The sequence below is a fragment of the Sphaeramia orbicularis genome, chromosome 18 (genome assembly GCF_902148855.1).
Source record: "Sphaeramia orbicularis chromosome 18, fSphaOr1.1, whole genome shotgun sequence".
Lineage (NCBI taxonomy): Eukaryota > Metazoa > Chordata > Actinopteri > Kurtiformes > Apogonidae > Sphaeramia > Sphaeramia orbicularis.
This window is the reverse complement of record NC_043974.1, coordinates 25,939,782-25,952,700: the sequence shown is the minus strand read 5'-3', so window position 1 is coordinate 25,952,700 and position 12,919 is coordinate 25,939,782. Positions and strand designations below refer to the sequence as shown.

The following is a 12,919-nucleotide window of genomic DNA, read 5'->3' as shown; positions in this document are numbered from 1 at the left end:
CATTTGCACATATAAGGTCAGGACTTCCGATGAACATTTCTCCATAATTATTTGTCAGCAGCAGTGGTTGTAGTAAAAACTGAAAATATGTCCAAACTTCGAGCCAATTACCTAAAATGTTCAGTTGTCGGTTGTATTAACGAACACAAGTGGCTGAACAGGACAGAAAGCACGGTCAACAACCCGGAGGGGGTGGGGCATGAAGAGGCTCATTTGGATTTAAAGGGCCAGCGCTAAAAACGACCTTTCCGGTGTCATTACCCAGAAATATTATTGAAGATGGACCAGTGGAGTTGAATTAACCCTTTCATGCATACTGGTCACTACAGTAGACAGCTATTCTACAGCTGTTCTCTTGTATATTCATGGATTTTTTTTTTTTTGTTTGTTTTGTTTTGGTTTTTTTTAAACACATCTTTATTAAAGTTTTAAGACACTAAATATCTTTTCTGACATGAATTGGTAACATTATGTTGATCTCCCCTGAGCCCCTGAGCATAAACCCCCAGAATCACAAGCCCTCCCCATAGTTTTCACACAATTTATCAGTAAATAAATGTTTCTGTGCGTCAAAAATTAAACATGTGGTGTCCAGCTGAGTGGACATTTTTGCAACTTCATGACAAATAGGTTCATAAGAATTTTTTTTCTTTTTATGTATTTTTTTTTTTATTATTTATTATTTTTATTTATTTTTCAGAAGAAAATTTTCAGTCGCATTGTTTTTTTCATGTCTAAAGAGGAATAAAAACACTCAGGAAAAATTTTTTGATTAAGGTTCTAATAATTCGTGCATGAAAGGGTTAATGAAGAATTCAGACCCAAGCATAGCATTTACAGTTTATGTAGACCACAGGGAAATGTTTTAAAATGCGTAATTCCATTTAAAAAAAAAAAAAAAGCAAAACATCACTCCTTGACGATAAGGTGTTGCAGCCAGAAGCACTACAATTTCATTCCTCTGATGGATTGCCGAAGTCCCTAAAAAGTATACAAGGTGCAAAAAAAAACGCCAAAGCTGGAGTTGCTTTATGGTTTTCATGCTAGAGCTGTGAAATGTGCACCAGAGAGACAAAAACAAGGTCTGTATAAATACTTTAATGCCTAAATCAGTGCGGAGGTGGAAGTTTTCCAAAGGTGGGAAAAACAAACCAAAGAAAAACTGTTTAAAAAATGTGACTGAGCAATGTTCTGGAAATAGAAACAATTATCAAAATCTTCCAAATAGGATGGATTCCAACAGGATTTAGTCGGAGAGGGCTGTGCATACAAATACCGATACACAGACTCTTATTCGCCATGCACATGCATAAACATTCTGTTTCTTTTTTTCCCCTCTAAAAACACAACAGAGGGGTTCCGGAGGAATTAGTTGAGTATTTCAGTAGAACTGTATTATTTTTGGAGCCCTGCTGTGAGAAGACTGCAGTCCTTTTATTTTAAAGAGAATAAATGTCAGTTCTTTTCACCAAAAATCACTGTGAACCTCAGGGGCTCTGTGCGCTTTTTCTATTAGTACCCCCTACCTATAAAGACAGAAATAACAGATGAGCGTATAGATTGAAAAAGAACTCCACATAAAGCACTTAATGACTGACATTTGCAGATCATTTTTGGTTTGAGAGGCACTCACTTGGGGAAAAAAAAGAAGTAATACATGCCACCTGTCTCTGAATGCTATGGATCTTCGCACAGAACATAACCAAGTGGACCAAAAGGAGTTTTTCTTTCAGTATCATCACCTTTTTTTTTTCCCCCACTATAAATGAGTACTCCAAATGGCCTTCGAGCTGCGCAACTCTCCATCAACCTTTGACTTTCGTAGACACTCTTCTAGCGCCGTCCCTCCTCCGCCTTTTCGCCGTTCACTCCCATCCTTCAACCGTCATTCCTCCTCCACGCCGCTGTCTTTCTGTCGCTCCCACCGTCACGATAGTAACGGTTTACAAACTCATTTTTAACACAGCTCTCCCTTTCTCTAATCAAATCCAGTCTTCCCTCCCTCATCCCTCCTCCGTGACAGTGATGGATGGCGGCCTTCACCCGTTTATCGCCTTTACATATTTCTCTGCCCATCCGCTTAACGACACACATTCATACACACCGACTCGTCATCTCTCATTCATTCTGTCTTTAAAGACCCTTTCTTTAAAAGACTCTCTGCTTTTCCACTCATTCCCCCTACTATTCACACAGCTGGGTTTTCATTTACGCTTCCCTCCTCCATCTTGAGACCTCTTCTTCCATTTTCTTCTTCTTTCATATGCCCCCCCCCCCCCCCCCCATCCGCCCTCCTTCTCTGGATTTCACACAGTTAGCCTCTCTGTTTTTTTAGGATCCCCCGTCTGTTGTTTGTTTTCATACCCCTCTGCTTTCCATACATTCCGCAATACTAAAGAGGACAGAATACGACAGAGGAATGACAGAGGAGTGGTACTATCAAAAGGATAAGTGGGCTTACAGTACATACGACTGCCGCACAAAGAGGCTACGTGGGCGTTCTTTTGTTCCTTGCCTAGATAGAGAATGTGTGTATGTGTCGACCTCCCTATAATTATGATTGTGTGGGAAGACTGTTTTGGCATGCTCGGGGTTGTTTCTGTATGCAAGCGCTCACCTAATATCAAGGGCCCGGATTATGACTAAGAGTGCATGCGTGCACACCGGAGAGGTTTCGTGCGATTGAAAGACTCTCTTGTATTTGTGTATGAAAGGCTGCATCTATATGCAATTCCTGCAGTCGTGCCAGTGGAGCTGCTGTGCACTTCCAGATCAAATGAGCCAGATAAATGCACATCAGCATTATGCGGCGAGCGCTAGTCGACTGACGCAATCACTTCTTCTGTTCCACATTCTCATTCACTTTCTACCTTCAACTTTCCACTCCTACATAACGGTGGCGAGTAGATGCCTGCGATTCTGACTCAAGCCCTGTAGTGTACCTATTCCTATTCCACACTCCAATCAGACGTGTGGATTACTGTGCTTGAGATAAGTGGCTTTTGAGAGCTAATACAAATCCTCTTGTTTATAAACACTGCAACATTCCCTAAGTCGATTTAAGTCGATTACTGGCTAATGGCATTTGCGTGTGCCGACAAACTCTTCCTAGAGTAGATGTTCAAATAGGGAAATGTACAAATGAAGAATGACTACTTGGTGGTTAGTATGTAAAACAGGTTGCAAAGAATTAAAAACTAGAGACTAAAAACTAGATTAAATCTCAGGAGCGCAATAGGTCTTTATACAAGTAAAGAAACAAAACAAAAAACAAAAAGTTCATAAGAGGCCCATTAGCACTAATAAGTCATGCCTGAAGCTTCTCTTAATTGCATGCTTGTGGCTCAGGTTCAGAAGTAGCACAGGAAAATACTTTTAATGAAAATGTAGCGCTATAAAGCTATTAGCACATTCATCTTTTGCTGGGTCAGGCCCCATAAGAAGATAAGACCCACGAGGGGACCACGGTGGGTGTTTTAGCAGAAACCTTGGAAGTGAAGGGGCGGTTCGGTTCAGCGTTGCAGCTCCGAGTCCTGCTCCAACACGAGGTTACTGAGCAGTTCCTCCTGCAGACGCTTTTAGCTCATGTTCTGAGTCTTAGCCTTTCCGCTCTCTCCACCAGTCTGTTTCCTGCTCTCTAGGGGGGCTGGGGGGTTCATACGGGGTAGTATAGCGAGAGGTTTCCCAAAATAGAGGGAAACAGAAAACCACAGTAGTTGTTGGATGCTCATACATTACACACGCCTTCGAGCGTACACACTCTTCATAATGCAGCTTTGCCGAATTCGCTTGAACTTTAATGTGATCTCGGAAGCACACACGGGATATTAGCACTTCGACCTCTACTTCTGAGCGACTTTTCGGCATCAGTCACCGAACGCCTCTCATAAAAGTATCAGTCGGACTTTCAGTGTTATTGGTACACTGCTGATACAAGGCCCGCAGCTTTCTCTATGGGTGTGTGGATGCAAGCAGTCCCGTGTGTGTTCACATCTTATTGCAAATTCAACAACAAACTCTTAAAAGCATGTGAAAGCTTCCTAAGTGCAGGAAAATGTCATGGTAATTCACACGCTGGAATACACACACACACAAAAGACAAGTGGCTTTTGGTGCTAATATCCGTAACCGTATGTGTAGATATACCAGCTGACGGTACACATGCACTGAAGTCAAATTTTATGCTGCATCAGTGCAATGTAAGATAAGACTTTATTGATCCGCAGGAGGGAAATTTAAGTGTCACAGTAGCATAATAACCAGAACAAGGAGGCAGGTACAGATAAGTAAAAAAAACAAAAAAAAAAAACAAAGCATGATAATGGGGGTGGGTCACATGGGTACTGGTACTGAAAAGATGCAGCTGTTTGTATAACAGACCAATAATGTCAGATCATTTAAGATGCATCAAGAATCATTAAAAGCCCAAATTTAGTATAGCCGTTATACAGGGGTTGGACAAAATAATGGAAACACCTTAAAAAAATCAACAAAATATAATTTAATATGGTGTAGGTCCGCCTTTTGCGGCAATTACAGCCTCAAATTATCCAAGGTATTGATTCATACAACTTGCGAATTGTTTCCAAAGGAATTTTAAGCCATTCTTCAGTTAGAATACCCTCCAACTCTTTTAGAGACGATGGCGGTGGAAATCAACGTCTTACTTGAATCTCTAAAACTGACCATAAATGCTCAATAATGTTGAGGTCTGGGGACTGTGCCGGCCATACGAGATGCTCAACTTCATTAGAATGTTCCTCATGCCATTCTTTAACAATTCTAGCTGTATGGATTGGGGCATTATCATCTTGAGGTGAAGGTGTTTCCATTATTTTGTCCAACCCCTGTAGTTTTTGCTTCTGCTTCTTCCACTGGAGACAAATCATTCACATCTAACTGTTAACCTTTTGTCTGACAGCAGAAATAACTACAGTTTAACCCTCAAAGACCTAAACATCCACCAACAAGTGAAAGCATCCTCAAATGTGAAATGTTTAATAACTTTTTAACTCCTCAATACTGAGAAATAATTCAGATAAAATGAAGTTTCTCAGCTTTAAATCAACATCAGATATGATCCATTTGGACGTTTAAAGGCTCTGTAGTGAAATAATTCTTATTAAATTATTCATCAATAAAACCCGAGTAGTTTGACAAATGATAGATGTTCATTTAATGATGCATTTTGTTGGAAAAAAAAAGTCTCTTTTCCTTCAGTTTTCTGTGTTTTGATATAACCACCTTTGAATCCACTCTGTGCTTTTATGAGTGTCTACATGATCGGTAAATTAAATATAAAAATATACCTGGTTTTAAATGAAAAAACATACAGGATAGAATGATAAACGGTGATAAATCGATGTTTACTCCTGGAGGGTTCTGTAAATTGGCTTGAGAGTCTGGTTTTGATCAGCTCTATGTGTAAAGCGTCATGAGATAACTTCTGTTACGATTTGGCGTGATATGAATAAAATTTGATTGACAGTTGAAATCACTGAGATGTAAAGATATAATTAATTTGGAGGTAACTGAAGAATCAGTTCTAGGTGTTGTCACTGCTGTATGTTAGCCCCCTTTTTACGGACACTGTACAATAATAACACAAAAACGTATATGTGATTCATTCAAGATAAATGACTACTTAAAAAAAACGAACACATCGATGCATAAATGATGTCTCAGGTTGGGAAGCAGCAATGAAACTCCACGATATATGAGAAAATAAACAGAAATTTGAAATTAAACGTACGCCTAGTCACATTTTTCCAGCGAGCCCATAAACACATCACAACAAATGAATGTGCAGAGGCCAAACCACACTACCCAACTGACCCCGCTAACAAATAGTCTACATACCGTGAGAATCAATTACTCGTATGATTACCTCCCTGAAATGGGACAAGAAACCAGGATAGAGTGATGGCATGGAAAACGAGGTTTTAAAAACAGAAAGCAAGAGCAAGAGGAAGAGTGTAAACGAATGGGACAGGGTGTTATCCATCTCTCTGGGTCAGATCGATCAGTAGGCGCACAGATCAGTTACACCCGACTTGTGTGTGTGCGAGTGTGTGTCAGAAAGCTTCGATAGTGCTCTGGTCGACTTGCAAATGAGATCTGGTCTGTAATAGAGGAGCGAGAGGTGAAGCACGGAAAAAAGATGGTGAAGTGGGAGAGGAGAGATTTCAGGCTGGCGGAAAGTGATGTGAAGAGGAGTGAGGAAGAGGTAAGGGAGACAAATGAGGGGGAAAAAGCTGAAGCATGAGGAAGGGGGAAATGGAGAAGACAGATACATGAGGGAGGTAAGGAAGGAGGGAAAAGTGTGTGAGAAAAGTCTAGATTCTAAGGGTGAGGGTGTGCACGAATGTGTGTTCGCAGTCTGTGACTCAACTAAGAGCAGTGGAGGCAAGGAGACACGGAGGGCAGCAGAGTCAGCAAGCGATGGAGAGACAAGACAAAAAAAGACAGGAGGTGGTAAAGGAGGGGAGAGAGGGGAGAGAGGGGAGAAGGTGGCGAGGTAGAGCTGTGACTGATAACATTGTCGTACTCAGGTTGCCTCAAGGGCAGACAAGACAGAAAGAGAGAAAGAGAAGGAATGAGACTTTAAATGCGGAAATTTACAGAGCAGCCAGAGGCAGAAATGAGGTGAGCAAGGATGGAGAGCTAGGATAGAAAAAGATAGAAAACACAAGGAGGAGCACTGCAGTGAGAAGATAAATGGCGGAGGATGGATGGTGAGGAAGCCAAGAACGATTCCTCATTAAGACAGGAAGAGGAGGAGAAATAGGTGGATATGAAGGTGGGTGGGCATGACACAGGAAGAAGAGGGCAGGAAGGGTGAAAATAATAAAAAAAAAAAAAAAAAAAAAAAAAAAATGAAAGACAAAGCAAGTGAGTCAGTTATTACCGGAGTGGGAAAGAGCAGAGCAGGGCTGGGGTGGAGTAATGGAGGGAAAGAAACATAAAGGTCAAATGAAGGAGTGGGGCGACACAGACTGTGCAACAGAGGAGTGTGTAAGCATATTGACATTCAGTGTGCTGCCGGGAAAGTAAGCTGTCTGGAGGGTAAGCATTTGCAGAGTACGGGCTAAGCCGGTTTGAGCTGCGCTGGAGTGCCTGGGTCGTTCTACCGCGGCACCTGATGTGAGGAGTTTGCAGGGCCCGCCGCAGAGTAGGCACATTTTTTTTTAAAGGGGGCATTTCGCTTTGCCAGAGCATTTTCAGATTTTAGTACGCACGCCTCCACAGGAGCTCAGGAGCAGGCGACTTACAGCATCATACGGTACGCACTAGGGACTGCCTGTCACTGCAGGCGTTCGTGACTGCCTGTCCTATCACGCCGCCTCACACTCCACAAGTAATAGCTGTTTGGTTTAACATTCCACCCCAAAATCCTGTTTCTAAGGGTACGTTAACACTAGGATCTAATTCCGCAAAGATTTCTCCTTTGCGTTATAAAATCATTCCGCGTTAAGACGAAGCCGCTATGATAACGATCTGCGTTAACATGAGTCCGCGAGAACGGCTGAATATGCTGTAGTGGCCACGCCAGACCAGTAGCTGGCGATGTAGAGCTGTAGTGAAACAGTGGCGGTAAAACACGCGCCTGCGCACAAACGATTTCCGGTTTAGACAGCCTTTAAATGAGGAGAAGAAGAAGAGGCGGACAACACTATTTACAAACAACAATGGCAAGTGGTCGTACAAAGACGCAGGACTTCTTTGTCTGAACAGATGACGAAGTTGGGTTGTTGCTGGATGTGGCCCTGAACTACAAAACAACCAAATGGAAGGAGAATGTTGACTGGGAATCTTGCCAGTCGAAGTACGCTGACATTTTGGGGGACTGCCCACCACCACCGCCACCGCCACCAACTGGCCTGGAGTGGGTTAACTGGCGGTTCTTGGCTGCGCACGCATGCGGTGATGTCATATTTTACCCCGGAACGCTCCGATTGGCGTTAACACGGAGCTGAAATGCGGAGCGTATCGATAACATTCCACCCTGGTATCAAAAGTTTCCGGATTCAGGCACTCTAGGCACCGTTTCCATGTTAACAGAAGGCTAATCCACGATGAAATCTTCCCGGAGTCGACTGAATCCTAAGCCGTGTAAACGGCCCCTAAAGGAAGTGCGTAACATGAACCCTTTCATGCATAATGGTCACTACAGTGGACAGTTATTCTACAGCAGGGGTGTCAAACTCATTTTCTTTCAGGGGCCACATTCAGCTCAATTTGATCTCCAGTGGGCCGGACCAGTGAAATAATAACATAATAACGTATAAATAATGTCAACTGCAAATTTTTTTATATGCAAAAAATAACATAAAATTATGAAAACATTTACATTTTACAAACTATCCAAACAAAAAAGATATGAATAACCTGAAAAAACTGAAATTTCTGAAGAAAAATAAGAAGAAATAATAATAAGAAAAATCTGATCAATATTATGCCTCAACTTATGATTAATACATATGCATTACAGATCAGATCTACCGAGACACAAAACAGGCAGAATATTGTTAAAAAAAAATTGCACGTATTTTTCTTTAGACATTTCAGGTTGTTCATATTTGTTCAGGTTATTGACGTTTTATTATTAAAGGATATCAAAATTTTATGTTCTTTGCAGTAAATCAAAGAGAAAATATTGGTGTTGCCATTATTTATAGGCCTGATGTCCTATTTTTTTCTCATGAAACCAAGAAGACAATTTGGAGTCATTATTTCTAGGTTATTATGCTATTATTTTCCAGTCTGACACCCTTGACTGTTCTATATCTATATGTTCTATATCTATATGTTCTATAATATCTTCTTCTCACTTTGCAAATTCATCCCATGGGCCAGATTGGAACCTTTGGCGGGCCGGTTTTGGCCCCCGGGCCGCATGTTTGACACCTGTGTTCTACAGCTTTACTCTTGTATATTCATGGGTTTTGTTGTTTTAGTTCCATATCAACCAACACAGTGGACACTTATGCATCATCTCATAAACTGCAATTCATACCATTATTGTAACTTTGCAGTTCTTGATTGGTTCTCGAGTGGAAATCAATTGTTAATATTTATTTTTTTTTGCATATTATCTCCATGAAGTGAGTAATAACTAGTATTAGAATATGTTAAAATGTGAGAAAACATCAGATTAGCTGCATTAAACATGGTTTCATTTCACTGTTTTCATATCACTTTATGATATTGGGTTTTAAATACATTTTTGTTTGCTTCAAGAATAAAATTCATGGTGTAGCTGAGTGGACATTTTTGTAACTCCATGAAAAACAGGTTGATTTAAAAAAAAAAAAAAAAAAAAAAAAAAAAAATCACATTGTTTTTTTTTTCATGCCTAAAGAGGAATAAAAACACTCAGGAAAAAAAAAAAATCTCGATTAACCCATAAAGACCCAGTGCTACTTTTGTGTCTGTTCCCGAATTAATTTCTCTCTATTTTTAACCTTTCTTAACTGATTCATCACTATTTATTCTAATATTATCTTCTGTATTTTGCATTTTTAAGTATAAATCAGGATTTTTCCTGTATTTAATTCACTGAACATGTAGATGCCCATAAAAGCTCAGAGATAAAGTTGAGGGTTATTACATCAAAAACAGAGAAAACTAAAGAAAATATGACTTTTTTTAGTAAAATCTCCTATTAACTGAACATAAACCAAGTGTGTCCATCCACTGTCATTGATCCAACTCCATGGGTTTTACTGGTGAATCAATGTTGTAGAAGATGATTGTGTTTCCATGTTCACTACGGAGCCTCTGAACGTCCAAATGGGTCATATCTGATGACCATGAAAAGATGAAAAACTCCATTTTTCACCAGTTATTTACATGGATTGATAAGGTTAGTGGATCAGAAGTTATTAAATCTTTTAGATCAATAGATGGTTTTAGTGGCCAGTCGCTGTTTGGGTCTTTATGGGTTAAGGTTCTCATAATTCATGCATGAAAGGGTTAAGCAAATGATGCTAATATGTCCACTTCCCATCATCTAAAAAGGACTCCCTTTCACTCAAATGTATCAGCTTGACATCTGATGTGTCATTTTTGGAAATGATACAGGACTGTGTAGCCCGGTCTAATACCGAGCTCACATTTCAGAAGCAAACCGAAGCCAAATAAGAAGTAAACGGAGAAAAATGCAAAATGATGCTGGAAACCCGGTACATTCCTTTCAAAATCCTCACCGCTACAATATACGTGCTTGATGGTAAACCCTGTTCGAGTTTCACACGGAAAAACAGCCAAGCTAGCGCCTAATGGAAAATATTGAGCCAGCAATTTGCATCAACCTGTTAAGTCAGCATGATATACGGTTATGTCTGCTCGTCAAAGTATTGGGTTGCATACATTATAGCGTTGTATAATCACCGTACTTAAGGCTCTAAAGCCAGCCAGCGCACAAGTTTCCGGATTGCTCCATATAAAAATACACCCGTCTTTCTCTGATGTTGTTGCTCTGGGTCTGTGTCTGACTCACCGTCTCATTCCCTGTCTCCTCTCTCTAGTCACTGCGCCTGTGACTGTTATCAACACTCGCTGTCACTCTCCCTGTATCTAGGTTACAGTTGCTATGACAACTATTATGCATGCCAATCAGTTTGCCGTGAGTCATCCCTACACCTTATCACACGCTCTGAAGGTTTTTAGGGTTGCCTGTATATGGTCTGTGTGTTTACTGGGAGATGGGTGCTGTGCTCACTGAGCGTGCCCGGACTTACGCGGGACTCGTACTGTGAGCCTTGTTCTGGAATAAAAGCTGATAGGGCTGGTGACCCAATTTGATTCCCTGACCCAGAGTCTTAAGAAAGGGTTCTATGATATAACACTTGTCTAATCCTCTCTAACAGGTTTCTAGGTAACTGTTACTATGGGGACTGGCTGTGTTCAGTCTTCTGGGATGCTGTTGCTAGGCAGTGAGCTGTAGTGGTGAAGAGCTACACGGGGCTTGCGAGTGTTCATGCAAGAGAAACATAAAGGAAGTCTTTGTTGGAGGTGCCATTACTTAATATGGATATTTTATCCTATGAAGCACAGAGTGGACATAATTGCAGAGTGGGATTCATTTAAGAGGAGGCCTTGGCCCACACAAGTATTCATGTGTGGAGAACAACCTCTTGTTCTAGTGCAGTCTAGTCAGTCAGAGTAGGAGGAAGGCTAGAACGCAGAGATGAAAACGCACTTCAGACATCTCTTACGAAACAATATCGAGGCGGACACAAAAAAACAGCCTAAAATCTCTGTTCTTTCTCCCTCTTTCTTTCTTTGTCCTTCAGGTCTGTGGACAGCCAGGCGTTCTACCATGCCTGTCCCCCCACCCCTCAATCCCCGCAGACGAAAACACCTGCCCCAGACACACCTCCATCCCGATCAAAGGGCAGAACGTTCCACCTTCCCCTCCCTCTCCCCTCCATCCGTCCTCTCTCTGTCTCTCCACCCTCCTCTCCTCATCTCATCTCTGACCTCTTCATCTCATCTCGTCCACTGCGCCTGTCCACGGGCCACCAGAAGAACGCTCCCCGACGCCATCCCATTCCCGGCGTTTCACTGGCTGACTCTGGTCACATGCTGCTTGCTGCCGTCGCTGATTGGCGCAGGGGAGACGTGGGGCGTGGTCTCGGCCTGTCCCTTCCACTGCGTGTGTCGAAACCTCTCGGAGTCGCTCAGCACGCTGTGCGCCGACAAGGGCCTCCTTTTCGTCCCCCCGCACGTTGACCGGCGCACTGTTGAGCTGCGACTGGCTGACAACTTCATCACGGAAGTCGGAGGAAATGATTTTGTCAACATGACTGGCTTGGTTGATCTGACTCTGTCGAGGAACACCATCCATCTGATTCGCCCCATGGCCTTTGCTGACCTGGAGAGTTTACGCTCACTGCATCTGGATGGTAAACACCAACACTACACCCCCCCCCCCCCAAGATAAAAACCTACTTCTGCTTGTTATAGCTTTGAGTAGGGGTAAGCAATCTGACCTTAAAACTATATATACACACACACACATAAAAGAGAAACACAAAACGAATATGCTCACTAATGAAGGTCACAATGCATAATCAAGTGTTTTCGTTTCGGAGCTCATTATCTGTAATACGTTTTTTTTGGCTGGCTGACGGATTTTCTCATTTTCTGCACTAAAGACAACAAAAGAGACCATTGGACCTTTACAGTCGCCATTATGTGTTATACACACTCATGCACTTGAAAGTGGAGTAACTTCATACTTTTGGTACTGTGAGACAGAACAATCACTATAAACTACAGAAAATACATATGCTAGCTTAGCAACATCAATATACAGAGTGGGGAAGCAAAATTTACACTATTTTGAGGCAGGGATTGAAAGACAGTGTATGACCAATTAGTTTATTGAAAGTCATGAGAATTTATTTGCCACAAGAAAATGTACATAATAGAAAATGTTTTTATTCTATGTGTCCTCCTTCTTTCTCAATAACTGCCTTCACACGCTTCCTGAAACTTGCGCAAGTGTTCCTCAAATATTCGGGTGACAACTTCTCTCATTCTTCTTTAATAGTATCTTCCAGACTTTCTCGTAATAGTTTTGCTCATAGTCATTCTCTTCTTTCCATTATAAACAGTCTTTATGGACACTCCAACTATTTTTGAAATCTCCTTTGGTGTGACGAGTGCATTCAGCAAATCACACACTCTTTGACGTTTGCTTTCCTGATTACTCATATGGGCAAAAGTTTGTGAAAAGGTATGGATAATAGTGTTAGGTATGATTATGACATCAATATATGTTTGGTTTCAAAACAATTGACGTAGTGCCTGCTGAGAAAAAACAACTAAATGTTCATTGTAAATTTTGCTTCCCCACCCTGTATAATGCTATGATTTCTGTAAAATACATTTACAAAAGCTCTTTACCCAT

The 12,919-nt window shown here is 41.4% G+C and overlaps 2 protein-coding genes across 3 annotated transcripts in view; one reads left to right on the top strand and one right to left on the bottom strand.

The window, feature by feature from the left end:
* The window catches only part of pcxb (pyruvate carboxylase b), an 848,274-nt gene that overhangs the window by 312,711 nt on the left and 522,644 nt on the right, over positions 1–12,919 (bottom strand). The gene's annotated exons all lie outside the window — the stretch shown is intronic.
* Positions 1–12,919, top strand: part of LOC115438666 (leucine-rich repeat and fibronectin type-III domain-containing protein 4) — a 61,806-nt gene that overhangs the window by 23,263 nt on the left and 25,624 nt on the right. The window contains exon 3 of the mRNA XM_030162431.1: positions 11,298–11,909. Coding sequence (XP_030018291.1) covers positions 11,324–11,909 — 586 coding nt within the window. The 5' untranslated portion in view covers positions 11,298–11,323. The remainder of the gene's footprint in view (positions 1–11,297; positions 11,910–12,919) is intronic.